This window comes from Littorina saxatilis, linkage group LG9 (genome assembly GCF_037325665.1).
Source record: "Littorina saxatilis isolate snail1 linkage group LG9, US_GU_Lsax_2.0, whole genome shotgun sequence".
NCBI classification, from domain to species: Eukaryota; Metazoa; Mollusca; class Gastropoda; order Littorinimorpha; family Littorinidae; genus Littorina; species Littorina saxatilis.
Genome location: NC_090253.1, coordinates 6,636,859 through 6,664,713, shown reverse-complemented (window position 1 = coordinate 6,664,713; position 27,855 = coordinate 6,636,859). Strand labels below are relative to the sequence as shown.

Below are 27,855 nucleotides of genomic sequence, written 5' to 3'. Positions count from 1 at the left end.
TAAATAGTAGGCAGCAACATTAAAGGCCGTGTTCACTCAAATTTGATAATGCAAGAAATATTCACTGAACTGAATAAGAAATCTAACTTTCATTCTCTGTCAATATCTTCTGCAAACACAAGAAATACATAGAAGCTGATACATGTAAAGTAAATCAACCAAAAATCAACAGCCTTGTAGCTTTACGCCCAACTGGAGTCTGTCATTTTTTTCTCACATAAAAAGCAAAAACACAGGTACAGTGGCTGTCACAAGCGCCTGTTGTATGAAGAAAAGACCGATTGCAAGCGCCTGTGTTCGTGTTTGGGCTTTACTGCCTGTGTGTGCGTTATATGGTTTTTCTCGTGCTTTTCGTAGTTTACGTTATAAATGTTTGTGAACTGTTTTCATCTGATATATGAGTTAGAAACTGGGAATTATATTTCATTCGGGGAAGCTTGCGTTCCAAGCAACAGAATCCAGCTACAGCAGCTGTAGGTCCAGTTTCAGAGATCGGACTGGGGAAGGGCATAATGATTTGTCTAGTACATGCGGCCGAGATGCGGTGAGTCTTTATTTGTAATATATGTATCGGAGTTATGGGAAATAACTTCAGGGACATGTAGTTTGTTACTTTGGTATATGCATACATCTGAGTCGACCGGCCGTTTGTTTGTTTGTTTGTTTGCTTGTCTGCAAGTGCAGTATAATGGGTTTCTACTATTGTATACTTGTTGTACTTAAATTATTTTTGTACAAAACAATCCAAAATTACTTTTATTTTATTCTTCATCATGTTCTGATTCCAAAAACATATAAATATGTTATATTCGGATTAAAAAAAAGCTCTGAAAATTAAAAATATAAAAATTATGATTAAAATTAAATTTCCGAAATTGTTTTAAAAACAATTTCATCTTATTCCTTGTCGGTTCCTGATTCCAAAAACATATAGATATATGTTTGGATTAAAAACACGCTCAGAAAGTTAAAACAAAGAGAGGTACAGTAAAGCGTGCTATGCAGCACAGCGCAACCGCTACCGCGCCGAACAGGCTCGTCACTTTCACTGCCTTTTGCACTAGCGGCGGACTACGGTCATTGTGAAAAAATGCAGTGCGTTCTGTTTCATTCTGTGAGTTCCACAGCTTGACTAAATGTAGTAATTTTGCCTTACGCGACTTGTTTTTTTCTCGGAAGAGGATTTGTTTCTCTCTGAAATGTCTAGCTTTTCTCGGAAATCCTCGGATCCAAGGAGAATTTCCATGCCTGATCTTTCACAGACATCATACAATGTGTCACATCACACCAGTGTTTGCCACCCACCTTTGAAGAAGGGGCAGAGTTTGCCGATGGCGCCGATGGGACCGCGACGAGTGAACTGACCCACGGCCATCTCCATGTAGGCCAGCGGCACGCCACACAACACCAGCATGATGAAGAACGGGATCAGGAACGCACCTGTCACACAGTTACAGGTAACATGTTATTAGTTGTTACACATCTACATGTAAGGTGTCCTACCAGGCAGTCCAGGATAGCAGAAGAAGAGATACAGAGAAAGTAAATGGCCAACAACATTGAATAGAACAAGAAAAGCCATTCTGAAACTCAGGCATCGGCACATGAGTCTGCAGAAATACATTCCACAATTCATATTTCTTTTGCACTTTTCACTTTAAACAAAAACAATCTTTTCTTTTCTCTCTTTGTCTCTCACATTAGAACAGTCTCCCTCTGCATGCATCTCAGCGCGCACACACACACAAAGGCACTCACATGCACACACACACACAAACACACACACAATAGATTTAAAGTGCACACACACACACACACACACACACACACACACACACACACACCACACACACACACACACACACACACACACACAACCACCATTGCTTGCACACACGTACATGCACACACACACATATGCGCCAACACACACACAGAAAATTAATTATATATATATATATTTGCATCAAAGAGAGCATGTCGTCCTGTTAACACTAAACGGACACAAAAATGTTAATATGTTACTGTCCAGAGAATAATAACTGACAAATGTGCCATGCATGTATGTCATGGGAGTGTAGACAGCTGTATAATCACACACGCTGCACTGTATGTTTATTGAGATACTATTTATGGCAGCATGCGTACATCATGTTGTAACACCCAGCTCAGCTGACACTCACACATTAGCACAAACTATAAAATGTAATATACAGTCTCTTTTTCTGTAAGTATGTCTGAAACTCTTGCAATATAAATAGTAAAAGAAACAAACTACATGTATTTTCTTTTCAGGAATAGCTGTTGAGTATATGGTAAGAATAGCACAAAGGCATTACCAAACACCTCAAGAACCAAGCCTGCAGTTTCTGGCACCACATTGTAAGCATGACATAGCAGTTCTGCCAGTCACACACACTTCCAGATGAATGAATCATGTGCTTCACAGTGCATACGTCCTGAAGTTAATTAGCAACAGTGCATGCACCTTGAAGTTACTTAACCTGTGGATCAATATCTGCATGACTTGGCATTTACACCCAAGTTCTGCAAGTGCACACCAGTGCAATTAGTTGAGTCGCCCCCCCCCCCCCCCCCCCCCCTCCCTTCGGCATTGTAAAGCCCTAATAACTATAGAAGGATTAGCACCCTAGAAATATCATTCGGGGACACATGAAAGGCTGGTCGCAAGGCAAGGGTGTCTTTTCCTTGCCGCTGTCACGACTCTGCTGAACAATCCCTCTCAATGCGGTCAATGCGCATGCGCCAATCTTGGACTTAAAAAGTGCGACCCTTTGACCGAACAAACCATGGGTTAGGGTTAGGTTGTTCACAACCTGATTAATCTCCCCATGTTAGCACATGCGCATTGACAGGGATTGTTCAGGCAGAGTTTTCAGTTTGTGACACCGGTACTACAGCAGAATGCAATATTCCTTTAGGATTCCACGACCCGTATCCCAAAATGATATCAAGTGGATTCAAAAGAAAATCACACTCCATAAAATAGAAGTTTAAAGAGACTAGCGAATCCCTCTCCAGTGGCTGTGAATGAGGCCATTATCAGTTTAACACAGGCAGCACTCCTGAATGTATTGATCCTACAGACCTTGGAACCCCTGTTTTGCACTTGGAGTATTCTCAAACAAACAAGGTGTATTTTCAGACAAATTAGCGTACTCCACAGCATCTGAACATCCATTCTTTAAAGATGCTTCACACGCATCCGTCGCACTGTTAATTAAGTTCACCAATAAAACAAATGCTTCTTTCATACAAAAACTGTACTGTGTCCAAAAACTGCATCGGCTTCAGAATGCGCTTGTGAAGAAAAGTAGTCCAGTAATTTGTCTCGTCATATTTTTTTTAACTGACCGTACTAATCGTATTCTAGACAGTCATGCGTACAAATTAGGGCAAAATCGTATGGGTTCCCAGCATAGATGTTCACAAGTACATCTATGGTTCCCAGGTCTTATCCTACTTACTAAAGACTATATATGTATAGCCCAAATGTCAGTATGCCTCTCACTACAAATTCCCACCAACCAAGAAAAAGTTGATAGAATAGGCCACGGTCAAAAGATCGTGTAGGCTACCTAGCTCAAAGTTAGGCTAGGATAGCAACTGATCAAAAGCCGGATCAGACAAAGGCTCAACAGCCTAAGTACCAGTCTGTCAACATATCATATCATATCATATCATACTTGACCTTGCTCTAACTTGACCCTGGGCCCAAGGTTCGGCCCCGAAAAAAAAGATAATGTCAATGGGATATTTGTCCCCCTCAACCGAATTCTGATGGGACATAGTCGCCGAAGTAAAGTGTGCATATGATGGCGCAGTGGTACAGAATGTCAGTGCGCCCTTTCACGCACTGAAAGGAATTCTTATGGGACATTTTCAGATTGTAACGTCAATGGCGCAGGGCAACCTCGTAGGCTGTTTTAAAACACTATAACTGTGTCAATACACTGTAATGTCCCAGTTCGCCTCAGGCAATCAAAACATCCTGCCGGTCATAGATACAATAAATGAAGTCGTTGTTGTTGTTGTTGTGTGTGTGTGTGTGTGTGTGTGTGTGTGTGTGTGTGTGCAGATCTGACCATGGGTTCAGGTATGTGTACAAAAATAAAAAATAAACATGAATAAAAACGTTGACTATATTTCAATCTTTTTTTTGAAAATACATATACAGTATGTATACTGCCATTATGTTAGTGAAACAATTGCACTGAAGGCGATTCAGATTGTACAATTATTTTTGCTTTGAAACTGGGACAATGTCTGATATGCTTTCATGTGACAGGTTTTGTCTAATAAAGGGCATATTGTCACAATTTAAGAGATGAAATAATTTAGTTTACAAAACATGTCTACCCTTTTCAAATTTGTCACAAAATGCATGTCAACATTTCTTTGTTGCATTTGTTGAGCCCCATACATCTTATTTTAACCTTCTGCCAACCATGAAAGTTTCAACTGTCAATGGGTTAATTTATATTGTTTTAATTATGTGATACATGCAAAGCATGTCACAGCTCGCACTAGAGTGGGAAAGCAAATGGACTCAGCAACTTCTTCTGCGTTCGTGGGCTGAAACTCCCATGTACACTCGTGTTTTTTGCACGAGTGGAATTTTACGTGTATGACCGTTTTTTACCCCGCCATTTAGGCAGCCATACGCCGTTTTCGGAGGAAGCATGCTGGGTATTTTCGTGTTTCTATAACCCACCGAACTCTGACATGGATTAAAGGATCTTTTTCGTGCGCACTTGGTCTTGTGCTTGCGTGTACACACGGGGGTGTTCGGACACCGAGGAGAGTCTGCACACAAAGTTGACTCTGAGAAATAAATCTCTCGCCGAACGTGGGGACGAACTCACGCTGACAGCGGCCAACTGGATACAACTCCAGCACGCTACCGACTGAGCTAATATAGGTCTATGATCCCCTACATCCCCGCCCTGAGACTCAGCAACTGATTCTGCTTTCAGTACAGTGGAACCCTTATATAAGCATGTCACAGCTCGCGCTAGAGTGGGAAAGCAAATGGACTCAGCAACTGATTCTGCTTTCAGTACAGTGGAACCCTTATATAAGCATGTCACAGCTCGCGCTAGAGTGGGAAAGCAAATGGACTCAACAACTGATTCTGCTTTCAGTACAGTGGAACCCTTACTGCAAGACCCTCAATTTAAGACTGCCCCCTTTTAAAGACCTTGATTTTCACATTCTTTCTTTCTTTATTTGATGTTTAACGTCGTTTTCAACCACGAAGGTTATATCGCGACGGGGAAAGGGGGGGAGATGGGATAGAGCCACTTGCTAATTGTTTCTTGTTCACAAAAGCACTAATCAAAAAATTGCTCCAGGGGCTTGCAACGTAGTACAATGTATGACCTTACTGGGAGAATGCAAGTTTCCAGTACAAAGGACTTAACATTTCTTACATACTGCTTGACTAAAATCTTTACAAACATTGACTATATTCTATACAAGAAACACTTAACAAGGGTAAAACAGTATTGGCGCTAACCGGTATATAACCGGTATTTTACCGGATGAACTGGAAAAATACCGGCACAAAAATGGCTGCCGTTATGACCTACCGGTTGATTTTTGAACTACCGGTTTGTTTTCGCTGGTAAAACAACAAAACCAGTAATCTGAGTTGGACACTTACTGGTTCCAATGAACCGCCAGTTACCGGTTTTTTTCTGGACTGTTTGCATCATACAAATTTGCGTACCGGTCTGAAAAAATACTAGCGCCATCACTGGTAAAAGGAGAAACAGAATCCGTTAGTCGCCTCTTACGACATGCTGGGGAGCATCGGGTAAATTCTTCCCCCTAACCCGCGGGGGGTGTTTTCACATTTTGTTGTTCATAACCTCTGTAACATTCCTTCATTTTAAGACCCCCTCAATTTTAGGACCTAATTTTCTCCAATTGTGTTAGGCCTTAAAAGGGGGGGGGGGGAGGGGGGTTCCACTGTACCGAACTGAAAACACACAATAGCCGGAGATAAACGAGCCATTTTACTTTTTTTATTACATGCATTCGCTTCATCAAAGCATCACAAAAATATGCTGGGGTTTCATCTCACTATAATTCTCCTGCTGCTGCAGACAATAAAACACAATTTATAGAATACACTTTATTAGTACATACAGCAAAGGGAAAAACCATTAGATGGAATGTTCACTCAACTGTGTTAGTGGAATTTATTATCATCTATGATGACTGCTGCAGCTGGTACTATTCAACTTCAAAGTCCCCTGAAATCAGCGTATGGCTGCCTGAATGGCGGGGTAAAAACGGTCATACACATTAAAACCCACTTGTGCAAAAGCATGACTGAACATGGGAGTCTCAGCCAATGAACGAAGAAGAAGAAGAAAAAACTTCAAAGTTGAAGAATTCAAGCATGAATTTTTTTCTAAAGCTGCGTCAGAACACATAAGAGGTGTCACTGTGCAACCCCAAAAGAAAAACCTAGTCAAAGCATGCAACCAACCACGATATTATTGTTAACCAGTGACAGTGATGTTCAGCTTGTGGACAAGTTCAGTGAACCCTGGTCTCTTCAGCAAACACTGACTCAGTTCTTGCCAGGGCTCCTATATCCTCTAAACTTGAGTCTCTTGCCAGGCTCCTGTAAACCTGAGTCAATATTTACCACCCTAAACCCAAGGCAACACCTTCCTTCTCATCACACCCATCTTGTCAACCATTTCAGATCTGACCACAGCATGATCTGACCAGGCTTTTACATTTGTTTTCCCATTTTCATTACTTTGTGTTCCTGTCTAAATTGGGGTTGCTTCTTCCCTGTGGAAAGCTATCAGCAGCAGAGTAGCGCTACCCATCAGCCCTGAAAGTCTAACAAATGGTGTACTTGCCTTTAGCTAGTGATTCTGAAAATGTACTAGCCAGAGAGCAAACTTTACTAGCCAAACCAACTCTGAGTCTGCACATGTATAAAGTTGACCCATGCCGATTACCGGCCCCCCCACCCCCCATCCGGCTATCAGGTAAGAGCATCTTTCCAGTCAAACATATATATATATTCTATAACGGAGCAGCACGATTGCACCGTTCTCTGTGAATATATATAGAGATAGCTAAACATTTTGGCGTGATTAATTAGGAAAAATAAAAAAAGTGTCATTTACAAATTTAAATGTCCACTCAGTGCAGAATGTTGTCTGTCTGTTAATTTTTGGTATGTGTCTATGTGAAAGTGGAGATAGACCTTTGATGGTTGGCATGACATAACTAGTACGGGTAGGCTTGTATCTTTAAGCTCCATCTTTATCAGCCACTGTAAAAAAAAAAAAATTTAAAAAAATTGAAGATGAAAAACTGGGTCAGGCATGACACTGACAATGTTTGTCAGAAAATCCATCCCACTCTTATAACCCACCTCTTGCCCTTGTTCAAATAATGTAATAGGAGTACTGCACTCGGCAAAAGTGTGGGGAATCAAGGACCGCTGTGTATATATATATGTCATGGAAAGTCCGCTTGATTTAAGGCTCGTTTCTTTCGCATTTAATAAGATTAAGAGTTCACAATTAGTTGCGGCAGTTTTGAACTACGTTTTTTTTTCGCTGGTTAAACAACAACACCAACACTCTGAGTTGGACTTTTACTGGTTCCAATGACCAGCCTACCGTTTTTTTCTGGACAGTTTGCATCATAAAAGTTTGCGTACCGGTTTGAAAAAATTCTAGCGCCATCACTGGGTAACCGTATATATTTGTTATTACGTGCAGGTACTGAGGTAGGTGAATCATGATGTTTTTTCCGAGTCTTCGCACGACAATAAACTGTCTAAACTGTCTCCGCAGGGCTCTCGTATGTGCACAATTAATCCTTTATTCCGTTTTCTATTCATACTGACACAGATCTGTCACCTCATAAATTTGTCAAACTGTAAATGACTGCATGCATCAGTGAACATCAAACCTGTTTACTGAATACTCCTGTGTGATGGTAGGGTGATTTGATGATTATCTATGATACAACACTCTGGTCTGAACATAAAAGAAACCATGACAAAAAAAGCAAGCCTAGTTAGTTACACTAAAGCATGGAACTTTGTAAAAAGGAAAACCTACCAGCCCTGAAAGTGTCGAGTAAAATACTCGCCATGGCGAGTAGAAATGTTCATCTACTAAATGCGAGTTTGTTTGTTTGTTTGTTTGCTTAACGCCCAGCCGACCATGAAGGGCCATATCAGGGCGGTGCTGCTTTGACATATAACGTGCGCCACACACAAGACAGAAGTCGCAGCACAGGCTTCATGTCTCACCCAGTCACATTATTCTGACACCGGACCAACCAGTCCTAGCACTAACCCCATAATGCCAGACGCCAGGCGGAGTAGCCACTAGATTGCCAATTTTAAAGTCTTAGGTATGACCCGGCCGGGGTTCGAACCCACGACCTCCCGATCACGGGGCGGATGCCTTACCACTAGGCCAACCTTACCACTAGGCCAACCTTACCACTAGGCCAACCTTACCACTAGGCCAACCGTGCCGGTCCAAATGCGAGTAAAGTTGCTGAAACAAATGGTTGGTTTGGCCAGTAAAATGTGCTCTCTGGCTGGTAAAATTTGAGAAGCACTAAAGCACAGGTTAGATAGTGCACCATGTGTTGGACTTTCAGGGCTGCCTCACTCTACTTTCCTGGCTCCATCAGACTAGATTAAATTGCTATTGCCAGGTGTATATAAAATCTCAGTGCTGTTTTGGCGACTGAGTTTTGGTTAACCTAAGAACGGTAGTCTTGGTGAAAAAATGCAGTGTGTGCACTTTCATTCTGTAATTTGTAAAACCCTGAGATTGACTAAATCTATTGATTTCACTTTAAGAGAGTTGTTTTTTGTGGGGTTCATTTCTTGCATTTAGTAGCTGTTTATGTCGGGTGGAACAACAACAATCTCAACAACCTGGTTATATACTTTGCATTCAGTTGCTGTTAGGTGGTACAAAAACTTTTCAACCTGGCTTCCATACACAGCGGAGAGTAGGAGAGTGAAACCCCCCCCCCCCCCCCCTAAGCTAGAAAATTTGGAAATACATGTACATATTTTCAATCTAAGTCCAACTCATCTATTGACCTTTTTTCCAGTAACAACACTGACGGCATGTGTGTGTGTGTGGGGGGGGGGGAGGGGTCTCTCTCTTTCTCTCTCTAAAACTCTCTCAAGGAAAGATTGTAAGAAAAGGCCAGCCTTACATCTTCATTCTTGCAAAATAAAGTTCAGTTCAGTCTCTCTCCCTTTGTTAACCTCCTCTAAGTCATGGTCATAATCTTAATAAGTCAGTCATGGTCAACTCGTAATTATCAAACCATCACAGGTAACCCACCATTCTATAAGTCATGGTCAACTCGTAATTTTCAAACCATCACAGGTAACCCACCATTCTATAAGTCATGGTCAACTCATGTTTAAACTAGCACTTGTAGGTAACCCACCATTCTATAAGTCATGGTCATAATGTTTAAACTATCACAGGTAACCCACCATTCAAAAACTGATCATGGTCATAATTTTCAAACCAGCACAGGCAACCTACCATTTGTGCAACTAATATTTCTGAAAAAAACATTGCATTATGGACTGAACTTGGACTGACTGAACACTAGATTGTGGCAATTACATTTAAAGAGTGGTGAAAACAGACACACACCCACCCTTCTCTTGAGTACACTGATAACACTATCAGTTCAACTGGCAAGCACAGGAAAAAAGCTTTTGGTTTCACTATTAGTTAAACAAAAATAAGATTAATAAAGGCTTGACAATTATGTGCCCTCCTCACTGTGAGTTTACAATACAACCTATTCAATATTTTCTTCAGCCCCAGGTGACATTTCCTGCTCCCCCCTCCCCCCCCCCCCCCCCAACACACACACACATGTATATTATTACGGCCGAAGAAATAGAGCATTCATTGTCTTCCTAGTTAAAGTGCACGTGCACTCTTGCACGTCGGCTGCAGTGCAGTTACATAAATGAAGTGACGTCAGCACAACCGAATGCTCAATACGTAATCTAATACATAACCTTCATACCGCCCTGATATGGCCCTTCGTGGTCGGCTGGGCGTTAAGCAAACAAAACAAACAAAACAAAAAAAACCTTCATCGACATAGGTCCCTGTCTTCATCAATGAACAACGGTGGGTGGGTACGTGGTGGACCACAAACTAGGTCGACCGTATCGTGCTACCCGGTCAGTCATGCACTGCTGCAGTCATGGCGTTTCTGTTTGCCGGACTGCTAGCCACTCTCGGTAACACTAACACTAACAGTGACTCAACTGCAGGACTCTCAGTCTCAGACGTTCGCAAGAACCCAGTCCTCTACGGAAGAAGAAGTCACGGTGACAACGGTCATTCAGTACCCGCAACATCTGCAGGGACGGACACAACGAGCTGACAGACACAGACAAGCACGAAGCAAGCAATTTATAGGACTGTTTAACTTGAAAAAATAAAAATAAAGCAACAGTTAGCCTACTGTTTAGCAGGTGCGTGTGAAGAGCTCGAATTCAACGACACACAAAACGTCTTTCCGGTGTCGCATTTCAAAACCAGCAGTTTTAGAGGAAAGGCAATATATTTCAGACTACGGGAAAACCACAACAATAACACTTTCAGCAAAGAGACGGAGATACGAGAGAGAGAAGGTCTTGAAAACCTGAGTCAGAAACAGAGTGAGAGAGATAAAGGGGGGGGGGGGGGGGGCAGACACTTGCACTTGCAGCGACTGACTGATCGACTGACCCAGGGCCAGACACACTGACACACACACACACACACTTGCATAAAAATGCTTGCCTGTCATTGCCAACCACTTTACTTACCTCCCCCACTCCGGAAGCAGAGGTAGGGAAAGCGCCACACGTTTCCAAGGCCCACTGCATAACCGATGATGGCGAGCAGATATTCCGCTTTCCGCGACCAGTTCTCTCGTTCCTCCACTTCACCGTCCATCTTGACACCACAGGCCTTGTCAATCTCTGTCAACAACACACAGACAGATGAATGAACTGCTATGCAGTCTTGCCGTGGTACTTGACTGAACTTGCTTGTGTAAGTTCAAGTCATCAATGGTTGTAGTGACTTGCCGGTAACGCTCAGCGTAAAAAAGCTCGCACAGTAGACACACGCGCACGCTGTCGAAGTTCTCGCGGCGATTTGCAGCAAAATCATTCAAGTGCAGACCACCTTTAGGCTGGGAAGCGTTTGGATGTGTGCGAAGTAATTGCTATAAAATTCATTTTAGGTGCAGTTGATTCATTTCAGTGTGCCTGCACACATCTAATCGAGTTGGCCGGGAAAAAACCATGCGATGAGTCCGAAATATCGTACATTTTATTTTAGTTTTCGGAGGGACAGTTTTTCACAAGCTACCCAAGGAAACTATTCAATAACATCACACATAGCTTAATCAGCATGGCGTAAGCAGTTTATTGGTCTCATCTATGTATAGATATATTTGTTTGTTACCCAGGGCCGCATTTCACTGCTCGCATTATAATGATTGTTGGGCGATTGCAGATTCAGTCTTTGCCTATGTGCCTTGTGAAATTATGTCCATTGAGAACAACGTGGATCGTGCATGTGACTGTTAGGTAATAAGTTTTTTTCCATGTTCAGCTTCACCTACTTACGTTGCGTTTATTTATTAATCTGTGCATTTGTTAGTGGATACGTACATGTATTTCTTTCAAGGTTACCTAACATTATATCAGTGCAATAGGACAAGCAATCATTCAGCTCAGAAGGCCAAACACTGTTATTGCACCATTGCAGTTTGCACTTGGCGTGCAAATGCACCGATCATTCGGTTCACGGTTTCTGATCGATACCCTCAGCCACCTTGGCTGTAGCTGTTCTTACGCAGAGGTACGGAAATTTGAACTGAATGCTGCGCAATCATATGGCATTGATCTCCCACCTACTACTGTGTATGCCTGCCTGTGCAGAAATCCCCGACGCAATGCAGTCTGTCACAGACGTTGCATTCCATTCTAGCGAGCAACAAACGCAGCACAAAGAGTTGAGCGTGGCAAGGCAGAAGCGAGATCACACAGACATTCAGCTGATCTTGAGATATCTGCTTGATAGGAACCCTTTCACTGTGGATACAGCCCTCCGATCCATTTCAAGCGGAAAAGAAGCTGAAGCTACTGTGAATGCAGAACAAGCAAAAGGCGTAGGAAACAAGATTCTGAGCAGCATGATCGGAAATAATGTTGTGGATTTCACCTTTAAAAAGAAGGATCAAGCTGTAACCATGGCTCTGAAAGCCAAGTCGTCCAATCTGCACGATGATCTAGTACATGTTCACTCCATGCTGTTGTTCCAGAGACTAGTGACAACTGTGAAGAACACCAACGGATGTCTTGAGGACGCCTTTGCCTTTGAGATGTGCAGTGTCCCAGCATCGCTGTTTGATTCGGGTGGTCTGCCAAGACAAGGTACCAAGGCTGCACTGGCAACTTACATCTGGACTTCAACAAAGCAGGTAAATGGTGTTATTCCTGATGATGTAACATATGTCATCGATGGTGGCTTGCTGTTGCACCTTCTGTCCTGGTGCCGTGGTTCAACATACAACCAGCTTACTCCGAGTTACGCAGACTTTCTCATTCGTCATTTTGGCAAAGGAACTGTTGTTTTTGATGGATACAGCTGCGGACCTACCACCAAAGATGCAGCCCATTTGCGAAGAACAAGCAGAGCCAATACAGCATGTGCCATCACTTTTGAGGGTGACATGGTCCTGTGCGAACCAAAGGAGCGCTTCCTGACGAATCCAAACAACAAACAGCGGTTCATCAACCTCCTTAGTTCCCGTTTTTCACAGCACGGCTTTGACACTGTCCATACAACTGCTGATTCTGATAGGCTCGTCGTAAAGACTTCTCTGGAATTGGCAAGGAAGGGAAACGTGATTCTGGTTGGCGAGGACACCGATCTGCTCATCCTTCTGTTGTACCATCTTACGCCAGATCACTGCCCCGTCTTCTTCACATCAGTGAGATCATCGACAGCAAAATCATCTGCAAAAGTGTGGGACATCAGAAAAGTCCAGACTGTTCTTGGATCTCAAGTTTGTGAGAACATCCTGTTTGCGCACGCCTTTGGTGGATGCGATACAATTAGCAGTCCATTCGGGATTGGAAAACCAATGTGTTTAACGAAATTGACCCAGTCAACAGTGTTCGTGCAGCAGGCCCATGTCTTCAGCGCCAGTCCTTGCAGAGACACTTGTGACAGGGGAGGCTACCGCTCCTTTCACAGCAGACTCTGCACCCGAGTTGTTGGCCTTTAAAAGTCAACACCGGTGTATTGTAGAATTCTGTTTGTGATGGGGTCTGGTGGTTTCCGATTGTCTGTATGTTCATGGAAACCTTCGGGTTTGCATAACAGTTTTTATAGGGCTGAGAAATTAGCCCTAACATTTTCAATCCTGTTTGATTGCACTTCGCCTCCCGAGGTGATCGTAGTGTTTCGGCACTCGGTTACATCTGGTGCTTGCGAGCAGGGATGGGACTCGGCATGATATGTTCAGGTAATGGCATAATATGACCACTGAACATTTTCGTGCTGTTCCCATTCTGCGAACTTGGGATGGACAGTGGTCCCCCGGTTCGGAACTTCGGGACGAAGTTCATTCAAACGGGGGCGATTGTGACAGGGGAGGCTTCCGCTCCTTTCACAGCAGACTCTGCACCCGAGTTGTTGGCCTTTAAAAGTCAACACCGGTGTATTGTAGAATTCTGTTTGTGATGGGATCTGGTGGTTTCCGATTGTCTGTATGTTCATGGAAACCTTCGGGTTTGCATAACAGTTTTTATAGGGCTAAGAAAATAATTAGCTCTAACATTTTCAATCCTGTTTGATTGCACTTCGCCTCCCGAGGTGATCGTAGTGTTTCGGCACTCGGTTACACACTGATGAGCTGATAGGAGCAGGAGAAAGGGCCTTTGTAGAACTCTATGGGGGGAAGGAAAGAGACACTTTGAACTTCCTCCGCTACATCAAGTACATGCAGAAAGTCTCTACATGTACCTCATCGTTTCAGCCCTGCAAACTCCCACCTACATCAGCAGCAGCTAAATTCCATTCCATGAGAACATACTTCCAGGTGCAAGAATGGATGCACTTGCATCAAGAACAGTTCCTCCTGGATCCGATGGACTGGGGATGGGAGATTGTTCAAGGCGCCATGCTTCCTATTCTCATTGACATTGCTGCTGCTCCTGGTGATCTACTCGATGTCATCCAATCCAATCCAATCAATCAATGAGTCTTATATCGCGCATATTCCGTGGGTACAGTTCTAGGCGCTCCGCAGTGATGCCGTGTGAGATGAAATTTATACGGCCAGTAGATTGCAGCCATTTCACGGCCTATTATTCCAAGTCACACGGGTATAGGTAGACAATTATTAACTGTGCCTAAGCAATTTTGCCAGGAAAGACCCTTTTGTCAATCGTGGGATCTTTAACGTGCACACCCAATGTAGTGTACACGGGGGGAGGTTCGGACACCGAAGAGAGTCTGCACACAAAGTTGACTCTGTGAAATAAATTTCCGCCGAACCTGGGATCGAACTCACGCTGACAGCGGCCAACTGAATACAAATCCAGCGCGCTACCAACTGAGCTATATCCCCGCCCATCCGATGCAATTGCAAGACAGAGTGTCGAACAGCAAGATGTTCATGCCGAAAACACGGCCTCGTGTGTACGTCTGGCTGTAGAGAGTGCAGAGGGGAGAGCTGTGCCAACACTGTGACCGAGGTTGCCTGTGTAGGTACATCAGACGATGAAGACGGGTTTTAGCGTAAGTACGAGGTCATGTTGAATAGAGTGTGCGTGTGCATGTTCACATGTGTAATGCAACAGTAACGGGTAAAGGAGGGGGAATATCAGCACAGTAATTGTCAACTCACATACCTGTCAAACGCGACCCGGGAGACGCGCCCTGTGAAACCACACGAATGCGCTAGATTTGAGCTTCGGCTACGTTATTTCGCGCTAAATAAATGCAATTGAACCCAAGGGCGGATCAATTCACTTTGGAGGGGGGGGGGGGGTGGTTACTGACGGCGCCTTCGGCGCCTAAGCCTCTAGGGGGGTCCGGGGGCATGCCCCCCCGGAATTTGTTTTTATCCAAAGAAGCAAAATAGAGCTATCTGGTGCATCCTGAGCCAATAAATTACCTCTGAAACCTCTTACCAAAATGCTTTTTTTGGGGGGTGGGGTGGGGGGTTACGTAACCCGTGTAACCCCCCCCCCCCCCCCAGATCCGCCCTTGGAACCTATTTATCAACTGAATGTGCTTTTCTTACATACTATATGAGTGACATATGGCACATCCCTTAAAATAAGACATGTTATAGACGTGAGAGGTGAGGGACGGAGCATATTCGGAATACCGTTATTGCGCAGTTGTCATCATTCTTTAAAAGCTTCAAAAATATAGTTCGCATGGGAAAACGTTGGCCAACTCGGTTTTACCTGATCAATGGATGCATGTAGAGTACAAAAAAGATGAAATAAATTTTATAGCAATTTGTTCACACAGGAGGTGAAATCTGATGAAATCTGCCTAGCCTACTTCTCTGCGCGTGCGCAGTTATTACAGTACCGCCTTCATGCAGTAACTTATGCCGGATAAACCAGAACGAAAAAGATCAGAGAAAAGAACCAGGGCAAGTTAGTACAGCCTTACACAGTCAAGGCTGTATCTCAGTTGAAGCGGGGGGGGGGGGGGGGGGGGGGGGGGGGGGGGGGGGGGGGGGGGGGGGGGGGGGGGGGGGGGGGGGGGGGGGGGGGGGGGGGGGATTGTAAGGGTTGGGGTTGGTGGGAGTGCCTGGGTTCCTAAAGCACCCCCTCCCTACTCAGTGGCCCCACCCATATTACCCGGTAATACTGAATGTGACCTTTTTTCACACAGAGGGACCCAAAATACCCTTTTCAAAGGCTACATAGTGAACAGCGGCGGGATGGGAGCACCACCGCCGCACCCCCCCCCCCCCCACCCGGCCCTGGCCCGGGGACCTGGGGAGGGGGGGGAACCCAGGACCCCCCCCCCCCCCCCGGCCATCCGATGTACCTCTCAGGGAAAAGAAAACAAGTCGCGTAAGGCGAAAATACAATATTTAGTCAAGTAGCTGTCGAACTCACAGAATGAAACTGAACGCAATGCCATTTTTCAGCAAGACCGTATACTCGTAGCATCGTCAGTCCACCGCTCATGGCAAAGGCAGTGAAATTGACGAGAAGAGCGGGGTAGTAGTTGCGCTAAGAAGGATAGCACGCTTTTCTGTACCTCTCTTTGTTTTAACTTTCTGAGCGTGTTTTTAATCCAAACATATCATATCTATATGTTTTTGGAATCAGGAACCGACAAGGAATAAGATGAAAGTGTTTTTAAATTGATTTGGACAATTTAATTTTGATAATAATTTTTATATATTTAATTTTCAGAGCTTGTTTTTAATCCGAATATAACATATTTATATGTTTTTTGGAATCAGCAAATGATGGAGAATAAGATAAACGTAAATTTGGATCGTTTTATAAATTTTTATTTTTTGTTACAATTTTCAGATTTTTAATGACCAAAGTCATTAATTAATTTTTAAGCCACCAAGCTGAAATGCAATACCGAAGTCCGGGCTTCGTCGAAGATTACTTGACCAAAATTTCAACCAATTTGGTTGAAAAATGAGGGCGTGACAGTGCCGCCTCAACTTTCACGAAAAGCCGGATATGACGTCATCAAAGACATTAATAAAAAAAATGAAAAAAACCTTTCGGGGATTTCATACCCAGGAACTCTCATGTCAAATTTCATAAAGATCGGTCCAGTAGTTTAGTCTGAATCGCTCTACACACACACACAGACACACACACACACACACACACACACACACACGCACACACACACACACACGCACACACACACGCACATACACCACGACCCTCGTTTCGATTCCCCCTCGATGTTAAAATATTTAGTCAAAACTTGACTAAATATAAAAAGTGGACTTTTTATGCTCTTCCCCAAACTCCCTAAGTTTATTTGGTCTTCTAAAACTATTTCAAATTATGAATTTAAGTATTCAAAGTAAAGAGTCCTGTCAGACTTATTTACTATGCATGTCTTTGGGATTATTCCACTGAACCACAATGGTAAATGAATATCTGAAGTATTTTGTTACTGTTGAAAATGTGTAATTTTGATTCCCAGTTGCATGGAAAGACCAAAAAATGACCTCACAAATGCAAAATTTTCTCGGCTTGCCCCTGCACCCCACCAAGGCCTCGGCGGCCCCTGGACCCCTGCCTTCAGTTGGACCCCCCCCCCCCCCCCCCCCCCCCCCCCCCCCCCCCCCCCTCAAACGAACTTGCTCCGGTGTGACGTTTTCATCTCGTTTCGCCGTGTTGATATTTCGCTTCTCGGCCTCCGACGTTGATCTAGTATAAACTCTACACTGAACAAAAAAACACCCTTCGATAGTACTGATTAGCGACCTTGTGTACCTTACCTTCATGGGGTCAAATTTGTCCAACCAATTTTGTTTTATTTAACTTAGAAATTTGATTCATCCAAAATGTTTCCCTTCTTACTCAAGGGACGTAACCACTCGGAACACGTTTTCGAAGAATTCGATTTTGGGGGTGAAATCTATAAAAATGTTACCACCAATTTTCTTCACATGCAAGAAACTGACATGCTTTTCGTCCATAAATAATTTCACTTCTTAATTTTACCAGGAAACAACATTTCAGTCTTGAGTATATGTCGAGGGGGAAATATGTACACAGGCGAAAGATGAAATCGTGACACCGGCCCTGCCCCCCCCCCCCCCCCCCCCCCCCCCGATCTTCGGCCACTTGCCAACCCATCAGTGTACCCTCACTAGCCTCATTTTGACAAGCTGCCCTTCCGTCTCAGTCAGTCGGTATACACTACCAGCCCAGTACTGTTTGGTTTGAAAGCAGTGTCATTGATATTTTGTTTTTATTAGGCAGTGACGTGTTGTTACGAGTTGTTTTTATTTGAGATAAGCTCAAGCTAGCCAACAAAACTGACGTCGCGTCGACGTCACAACGACCGCGTGTCGCTAGAACCACAGGCACTGGAAATGATTGCAGAATCCAGGGCCCCTGCCGGCGGTGCACGAACCAAAAGTGGGTGCCACCCAAAACGGGAGACAACAAACTGCGGGGTCTGATTCGTTGAACTTATCGCAACAAATCTCAAGTTCAACCAATCGACCCATTTACTGACACCGTAGGTCTAAATGCGGACACTGAGACAGACAGACAAACAGAAAGGCAAACAAACACTGAGAGTCAGTGAAAGCTTTACACCCCCCCCCCCCCCCCCTGACCCCAAACGGCGGACTCGGGGGGTGGAATCAGGAGTCATTCTAGCGGAATAGGCGGCCCCTACCCCGACATCAAATCCGGTTGCAGAGGTCATTGACCTACTGAGCTGTTCCCAGGGCATCGACCTCCAAAGTGTGTTCGACAGCTCATCCGCTGTGCTGGATCGCGTGAACGAGTTATCTTTTGACCGATATTGTCTCCCTTTGATTTTTTTTTCTTGAATAACACCCCCACCCCTACACACCCACACATACCAGGGCCGGACTACCGGGGGGGAGGGGGGGTTATGGGGGCTGCGCAACCACCCCCCCACCCCCACCTAGCCTAAACATGTACCTCACTTATTTAAAACATTTTTTATTATTGTTTATTTTATGCCGTTTCATGCAAGGAGCGACCATTTTCCTATCTCAGAATATGACCTACCCATCAGCTTCAGGGGGCGAAGCCCCCTGACCCCCACAAGGGAGAACATCCCCCTGGACCACCACTGGCAACCCCCCCCCCCCCCTCCTCTTAGCCTAGTCCGGCCCTGCACACACACAAACACTGTGTTAACGCCGGAGCAATACGGTGGCACTTTTTAGAGTTTGCTCAGTGCAACATGGTGTTTGTTCTGGAACAACATCGTCATTTACCTACCTAAAATTAATATAAAAAGCATTCTGACTGCTTCATGTTTAGAGTGGAAATTTTCCCGCTATAGTCAAAGGTTTCGTCTAAGACTGATTGACCAACATTTTAAACAATTTGATCGAAAAATGAGGGTGTCACAGTGCCGTCTCAACTTTCACGGAAAGCTGGATATGACGTCATCAAAGAATGAACCAAATTTGGACAGAAATTTGACAACGCCTGGGGCACTCTCATATAAAGTTTCATGAAGATCGGTACAGTAGTTTTTCTCTGAATCGATCAACACTTAATGCACACGTACACCACTACCATCGTCTCGATTCCCAGTGTATGTTAAAACATTAAAAATTATAGTCAAAACTTCACTAAATGTAAACAGTATTAAAAGACAGGGGGGAGACTCGGAGAGAGAGAGGGGGGAGAGAGGGAGAGGGAGAGGGGGAAAGGGAGAGGGGGAAAGGGAGAGAGAGAGAGAGAGAGAGAGAGAGAGAGAGAAACTGCGAGAGAAAGAGAGAGAGGAAGAGAGGGGGGGGGGGGGGGAGAGAGTACTATCGACCGATGAAGCTAAACATAAAGCAATGAGACCTACGTGCGTGTGAGATGCATGTTTTATGACAAAGGCGTTCGGCATCATAATATCAAAATATGACTGGTAACAATTCATACTATTTCTGAACGGTTATCGTTCTCACGAGAAAACCACTTTTGTCCCAGGTGCTTTAATTTGAAGCGTGTAATTGGTAGACGTCTCCATAATTGTCCACCGTTGCCTGTCAAGTAGACATGCATGCATAAATATTTATTAAAAAATTCATTCCTAACCCTAACCCTCTTAGGGGCCATTTAGAGAGAGTTTTCTTCCGCCTGCGGCTCAGTCGAAAATGCTCCGCCGGTAAACATGCTAATCTATCTATCTATACATATAATAAAAGAGAGTGTCTGTCTGTGTGTCTGTGTGTCTGTGTGTCTGTCTGTGGTCGCCATACCTCTGAGATGGCAAGAGGCAGGAACAAGATAGTGTGCACGTACACTCCCTAGGTGCCGCAGATGTGCACCTGGGTTTTAGTTTCTTGATTCACTGTTTCCTTTCTCAGATTATGGACCTCCCATTTATTGAATACAGCCTATATGGTGCAAGACCAGTTCAGTGCCTACTGTTCACCTGTAGCAAGCACATCATGCCAGTAATATTAGAGACTCGCTGTTGCTCCTATGAGGGGAAGAAATGAAGAATGAAAAATTAACTGGACAGTTCCGGAAATTTCTAGAAGGTAAGGGAGATAACTCTTTTTTGTCTGTGGTCGCCATACCTCTGAGATGGCAAGAGGCAGGAACAAGATAGTGTGCACGTACACTCCGTAGGTGCCGCAGATGTGCACCTGGGTTTTAGTTTCTTGATTCATTGTTTCCTTTCTCAGATTATGGACCTCCCATTTATTGAATACAGCCTATATGGTGCAAGACCAGTTCAGTGCCTACTGTTCACCTGTAGCAAGCACATCATGCCAGTGATATTAGAGACTCGCTATTGCTCCTATGAGGGGAAGAAATGAAGAATGAAAAATTAACTGGACAGTTCCAGAAATTTCTAGAAGGTAAGGGAGATAACTGTTCACCTGTAGCAAGCACATCATGCCAGTGATATTAGAGACTTGCTATTGCTCCTATGAGGGGAAGAAATGAAGAATGAAAAATTAACTGGACAGTTCCGGAAATTTCTAGAGGGTAAGGGAGATAACTCTTTTTTGTCTGTGGTCGCCATACCTCTGAGATGGCAAGAGGCAGGAACAAGATAGTGTGCACGTACACTCCCTAGGTGCCGCAGATGTGCACCTGGGTTTTAGTTTCTTGATTCATTGTTTCCTTTCTCAGATTATGGACCTCCCATTTATTGAATACAGCCTATATGGTGCAAGACCAGTTCAGTGCCTACTGTTCACCTGTAGCAAGCACATCATGCCAGTGATATTAGAGACTTGCTATTGCCCCTATGAGGGGAAGAAATGAAGAATGAAAAATTAACTGGACAGTTCCGGAAATTTCTAGAGGTAAGGGAGATAACTGTTCACCTGTAGCAAGCACATCATGCCAGTGATATTAGAGACTTGCTATTGGTCCTATGAGGGGAAGAAATGAAGAATGAAAAATTAACTGGACAGTTCCGGAAATTTCTAGAAGGTAAGGGAGATAACTCTTTTTTTGTATCCAAACAAAGGAGGTAAAGCTAATGATAATGGGATAGCGAGCGTCTTTGCTATACAGGGCTCCGCTTACTCCCGGGCGAAGCCGGGCTTAACTGCTAGTACATATAATAAAAGAGAGTGTCTGTCTGTGTGTCTGTGTGTCTGTGTGTCTGTGTGTCTGTGGTCGCCATACCTCAGAGATGGCAAGAGGCAGGAACAAGATATTTTGCAGGCACACTCCCTAGGTGCCGCAGATGTGCAACTGGGTTTTAGTTTCTCCAGACATTGTTTCCTTCCTCGGATAATGACCCTCCCCATCTATCAATACAGTCTACATAGTACAAGGGAGGTAAGTCATGCTTTGTCACCCACGGAAGGGAGGTAACTCTCATCAAACCAGTATACCATGTAATTCTCAAGGGTTACCCCCCGCCCGCTATCATCCCGCCCCCACCCCCCCCCCCCCCCACACACACACACACTAACCCTGCCCCCTGCTGTGCAAGGCCAGTTCAGTGCCTGGTGATCACATGTAGCAAGCACATAATGCCAGTGATATTACAGACTCTCTATCGCTCCTATGAGGAGAAGAAATGAAGAAGAAAAGTTAACCGGACAGTTCAGGAAATTTCTAGAAGCAAAGGGAGGTAACTCTTACTTTGTATACATTGAAGGGAGGTATCTTCTCTTCTAATGCAGGCACGCCTGATCAGTCTTTACAGAATATATAGAGTCGATGTTAGACCTGGTTTTCAAGTATCTAGAATTTTCCTAAGAAAAGGAGATAACTCAAGTCAAAAAGTTATTTTTCAGCAAAAAGAGTGTGTTGATGGTGATGCTTTCACACTGTCAGTCGTCCCAGCCTTTTAATCCAAATGTATGAGCTCACACTTTCATCTATCGCTTATTCTCATTGGAATAAGATTCTAGAAGTTTCTGAGAGAGAGGGAAGATCAGAAACACCCGGGCGAAGCCGGGCCTGACTGCTAGTACATATAATAAAAGAGAGTGTCTGTCTGTGTGTCTGTCTGTCTGTCTGTCTGTCTGTGGTCGCCATACCTCTGAAATGGCAAGAGGCAGGAACAAGATAGTGTGCACGTACACTCCCTAGGTGCCGCAGATGTGCACCTGGGTTTTAGTTTCTTGATTCACTGTTTCCTTTCTCAGATTATGGACCTCCCATTTATTGAATACAGCCTATATGGTGCAAGACCAGTTCAGTGCCTACTGTTCACCTGTAGCAAGCACATCATGCCAGTGATATTAGAGACTCGCTGTTGCTCCTATGAGGGGAAGAAATGAAGAATGAAAAATTAACTGGACAGTTCCGGAAATTTCTAGAAGGTAAGGGAGATAACTGTTCACCTGTAGCAAGCACATCATGCCAGTGATATTAGAGACTTGCTATTGCTCCTATGAGGGGAAGAAATGAAGAATGAAAAATTAACTGGACAGTTCCGGAAATGTCTAGAAGGTAAGGGAGATAACTCTTTTTTGTCTGTGGTCGCCATACCTCTGAGATGGCAAGAGGCAGGAACAAGATAGTGTGCACGTACACTCCCTAGGTGCCGCAGATGTGCACCTGGGTTTTAGTTTCTTGATTCATTGTTTCCTTTCTCAGATTATGGACCTCCCATTTATTGAATACAGCCTATATGGTGCAAGACCAGTTCAGTGCCTACTGTTCACCTGTAGCAAGCACATCATGCCAGTGATATTAGAGACTCGCTGTTGCTCCTATGATGGGAAGAAATGAAGAATGAAAAATTAACTGGACAGTTCCGGAAATTTCTAGAAGGTAAGGGAGATAACTCTGTTTTGTCTGTGGTCGCCATACCTCTGAGATGGCAAGAGGCAGGAACAAGATAGTGTGCACGTACACTCCCTAGGTGCCGCAGATGTGCACCTGGGTTTTAGTTTCTTGATTCATTGTTTCCTTTCTCAGATTATGGACCTCCCATTTATTGAATACAGCCTATATGGTGCAAGACCAGTTCAGTGCCTACTGTTCACCTGTTGCAAGCACATCATGCCAGTGATATTAGAGACTCGCTATTGCTCCTATGAGGGGAAGAAATGAAGAAAGAAAAATTAACTGGACAGTTCCGGAAATTTCTAGAAGGTAAGGGAGATAACTCTTTTTTTGTATCCAAACAAAGGAGGTAAAGCTAATGATAATGGAATAGCGAGCGTCTTAAATTGCTACAGGACTCCGCTTACTCCCGGGCGAAGCCGGGCTTAACTGCTAGTTAATTAAATAATTTAATCGGCGAGCGGTTTTCTTCAGAAAAAAGGAGTCCCGATTTCCGCTCGTCAAGTTGTACTATCTTATTCAGCAAGGTCTGGGTACTCACTTGTTTTGAATGGCTAAGCACCTTGACTTTCGGTCACTGTTTACCTTGAAATAAATCTGAACCGGACCGGACCGTTTAAAAAAAGAAAACAAGGATAGCTTGCATTTTATGCGCCGGCTGTGTCGTCATATGCACATTGTCCGGTAGTTTGTGTGTGTGTGTGTGTGTGTGTGTGTGTGTGTGTGTGTGTGCGTGTGTGTAGGTGTGTGTATGTGTGTGCGTGCGTGTGTGCGCACGATGTGTGCGTTTGTATGTGTGTGCGGCCACGATGAGAGAGATAAAGAGAGAGAAAACAAGTCGCGTAAGGCGAAAATACAACATTTAGTCAAGTAGCTGTCGAACTCACAGAATGAAATTGAACGCAACGCAACGCAGCAAGACCGTATACTCGTAGCATCGTCACTCCACCGCCCGTGGCAAAGGCAGTGCCAGTGGAATTGACAAGAAGAGCGGGGTATTCGTTGCGCTGAGAAGGATAGCACGCTTTTCTGTACCTCTCTTCGTTTTAACTTTCTGAGCGTGTTTTTAATCCAAACATATCATATGTATATGTTTTTGGAATCAGGAACCTACAAGGAATAAGATGAAAGTGTTTTTAAATTGATTTCGAAAAAAAATTGATAATAATTTTTATATATTTAATTTTCAGAGCTTGTTGTTAATCCAAATATAACATATCTATATGTTTTTGGAATCAGCAAATGATGGAGAATAAGATGAACGTAAATTTGGATCGTTTTATAAAAAACATATTTTATTTACAATTTTCAGATTTTTAATGACCAAAGTCATTAATTAATTTTTAAGCCACCAAGCTGAAATGCAACACCAAAGTCCGGGCTTTGTCGAAGATTACTTGACCAAAATTTCAACCAATTTGGTTGAAAAATGAGGGCGTGACAGTGCCGCTTCAACTTTCACGAAAAGCCGGATATGACGTCATCAAAGACATTTATCAAAAAAATGAAACAAACGTCTGAGGATATCATACCCAGGAACTCTCATGTCAAATTTCATAAAGATCGGCCCAGTAGTTTAGTCTGAATCGCTCCACACACACACACACACACACACACACAGACACACGCACATACACCATGACCCTCGTCTCGATTCCCCCCTCTATGTTAAAACATTTAGTCAAAACTTGACTAAATGTAAAAAGAAACAGACTGTGACAGACAGAAGGTGAGAGAGTGTTAGAGAGCCGGGATAGAGAGTGAGAGAGTGTGTGCACAGTGGGTGTGTCAGTGTGCGTGTCTGTCTTTCGGTATCTCTGTGTATATTCCGGACCCCCCCCCCCCTCCCCTCTCTCTCTCTCTCTCTGTCTCTCTCTTAGTCTCTCTCTCTCTCTCTCTCAGTCTCTCTCTTAGTCTCTCTCTCTCTCTCTCTCTCTCTCTCTCTCTCTCTCGTAAAATAAAGAATTGTCGGAGTCATTGTCATTGTCTCTCTGTCTGTCTGTCTGTCTGTCTGTGTCTCTGTCTCTGTCTCTCTCTCAGTTCTTAATTTTCACATACAAACCTGTACCATACTGCGGAAACGCCAACAATAAATGCGAACACTGACCGTGACCCACCTGTATGAGAAGCAGACGAGATGATGCTGATGGTTGGGATGGGGGTGGGGGTGGAACTGTCCCGCGACAAACCACGAGAAGCTGTCCGTCTTGTGTCCATGGTTACACTGACCTCCCGATGCAAACCCAGTTTGGGGAACCGTGGAAAACCTGCGCCGAACTTGCGAGTTTATAAGATCAGCAGGCCTAAGATAATCATGAAGGACACAACAGTCGAACGCTGAAGAAGAAGAAGAAGAAGAAGAAGAAGAAGAAGAAAGTTACCATGACCAGTGGTCACTAACGGCTCTTTGCGCTGATGCCGCTGTTTGTCCACTGGTGACAAAAAGCATTTAATAAAAGGTACACAAAATCACCCAAGATCACGGTATTAAATTCACTTACTGCCATACTTACTTGAACATACGGAATAGAGAATCTGTAATTGCCCAAGTCGGTTGGGAATTTGTCTTGACATTGCGGTTAAGAAACATTCACTCCAGCCAGGTACACCAGCACACGCATCTATAAAAACTGATCAGCGACATCCATTTAAAAACGACACTGGACAGCAATTAAAAACACATAAAGACAAGGGAGGGCAGCAGTCCCTTTTTGTATAAACTCCAATCCTTTTTCTCAGACTGACTCAACCATTGGTGTGTACGCCCCCAATTAAACCAAACAATACAGCCGCCTTAGAGGTTGGTTTGAACAAGATTTTATTCAATTTTTATCGCGACATAAACAATATATGGCATTTAGGATTTCTCATTCAAACATAGTGTTTATCATGTTTTACGCAATCCTAGTGAAAACATATAACAGTGGTAAGCACGTTGGCAGGCGGAGATCGAAACACTCATTTGAGAATCGTATTGTCGTTAATATTACCTTCTCAGTGTCTGATGTATTGATGCGACCAGAGGCACCACCACATATCACGATTTTACAGGAGTTAACAGAATCTCTCCACTTGGTCACATGCCAAAAAGCAATCGCCACCTATCTCATCTCTGTGTGAGAGAATGTTGACACGATGACAATTGTTTGCTAAATCAATGTCGTCCCTCAGTGACACTTGTAAAATTAATTCAGCAAAATAAAAACAACAAGGAAAACACACTAACGACACGCACACACACTGACACGTACACACACGGCGGAACGCACACACACACTGACACACACACACACATACACTGACACACACACACACACAATCTGACCGTGATACACATAGACACACACTGACACACACACACACACACACACACACACACACTGACGTACACCCACACACACACTGACACACACACACTGGCACACACACACTGGCACACACACACACATACACACTGGCACACACACACACACACACACACACACACACACACACACACACACACACACACACTGACCACCACCACCACCAACAACAACAACAACAACAACCACAACTCCCATTCTGCACAGAAAACAACTCAGCCAGGCTCTTGCTATCAATGGTCAAGAGGCAGGATGGTCTCAGCCTGTGTGAAAGCCTGGACAGGCTGTGATGGCTGACACGAGGAAGCCGGAATTATATACCTTGAAAAATCACGAGTTGAACAAACCCAAGCCGCTGACTGTGAAACGCCAACACACCGAGTAATGAAAAAAACTAACTGATCAGCCTGGTGAAAACTCTCCGTGGAATGCAGTGACTGCAGAACTGAACTGAACTGAACTGAAATTGAGCTTAACGTCCTCAGTCACAGGAAAAGTGCCTATTATACTGTAGTAGGGATATTATACACAAGCGAAATTCACTTGTAGAATATATGAATTAATTAATAGTATAATACGTTGACGGAAAGGAGGAGGGGGTGGGGTAGACTGCGGTTACTCAACGTCATTGGCCGACGACGAGATGAAGACGTTTCACTTTCAAACGCCAGTCGACCCCGCAGAATATCTTGAGCGGATGATGACAAAATTCGTTTTTTTCCTCCGACATATTTTATAATGTCTCGGGAAAGGTGTTGTTGTTTTTACCCCGCAGCATTTTCAGTTTTCTTTTCTTTCAGAGAATGAAAAGTGCTGCGAAAACACTGATTAGCACTTGATTTCGCTGAAAATTGAAAGTCTTCTTCTTCTTGGCGTTCGCAGAGGTTACACAATCAGTCCAGCACTGGTGATAAATGTTGTCGTTTTCTCCAACTCCTGTCGACTGCCGTATAGTTTGGTCTGCAAGGGAGTTGGTGACGGCCACACTTCTTTTCGTTCCTCATCTAGTAAGGGACATCGCTGTAAGATGTGTTCCGCTGTTTGGTCCTCTTGACCGCAGGCACAGGTTGGTGATGGCGCCAGCTTGAACTTTCGGTTCATGTGAGCATTGAGCCTGTTGTGGCCAGTACGCAGCCTGATGAGGTTGACTTGCTGCTCTCTGGACATTGTGTGGTAGTCATCTAAATCATTTGCGTAAGTGCGTGAACCCGTGGTTTGTTAGAAAAAATTGAAAGTAAGAATGCTGCGGTAAAACGGGTCTGTTATTTTACCCCGCGGAATAGGTGAAATTATTTTATTCCGCGCTGGGAATCTTTTGTTTCTTGCAGTCACTTGAAATTGAAGCACGCGTGATCCTTTTCGTTTTGAGATAGTCTCGTCCAAAATTACGAATATAGTGACAATTCAGTAAATCATTTC

The 27,855-nt window shown here is 44.0% G+C and overlaps 1 protein-coding gene and 1 long non-coding RNA gene across 2 annotated transcripts in view; both read right to left on the bottom strand.

The window, feature by feature from the left end:
* Window positions 1-11,227, bottom strand: part of LOC138975157 (sodium- and chloride-dependent GABA transporter ine-like) — a 38,101-nt gene extending 26,874 nt beyond the window's left edge. Inside the window, exons 1-2 of the mRNA XM_070347822.1 lie at window positions 10,886-11,227; window positions 1,306-1,440 (exon numbers count right to left, since the gene is read on the bottom strand). Coding sequence (XP_070203923.1) covers window positions 1,306-1,440; window positions 10,886-11,015 — 265 coding nt within the window. The 5' untranslated portion in view covers window positions 11,016-11,227. The remainder of the gene's footprint in view (window positions 1-1,305; window positions 1,441-10,885) is intronic.
* The window catches only part of LOC138975188 (uncharacterized), a 214,262-nt gene that overhangs the window by 95,322 nt on the left and 91,085 nt on the right, over window positions 1-27,855 (bottom strand). The gene's annotated exons all lie outside the window — the stretch shown is intronic.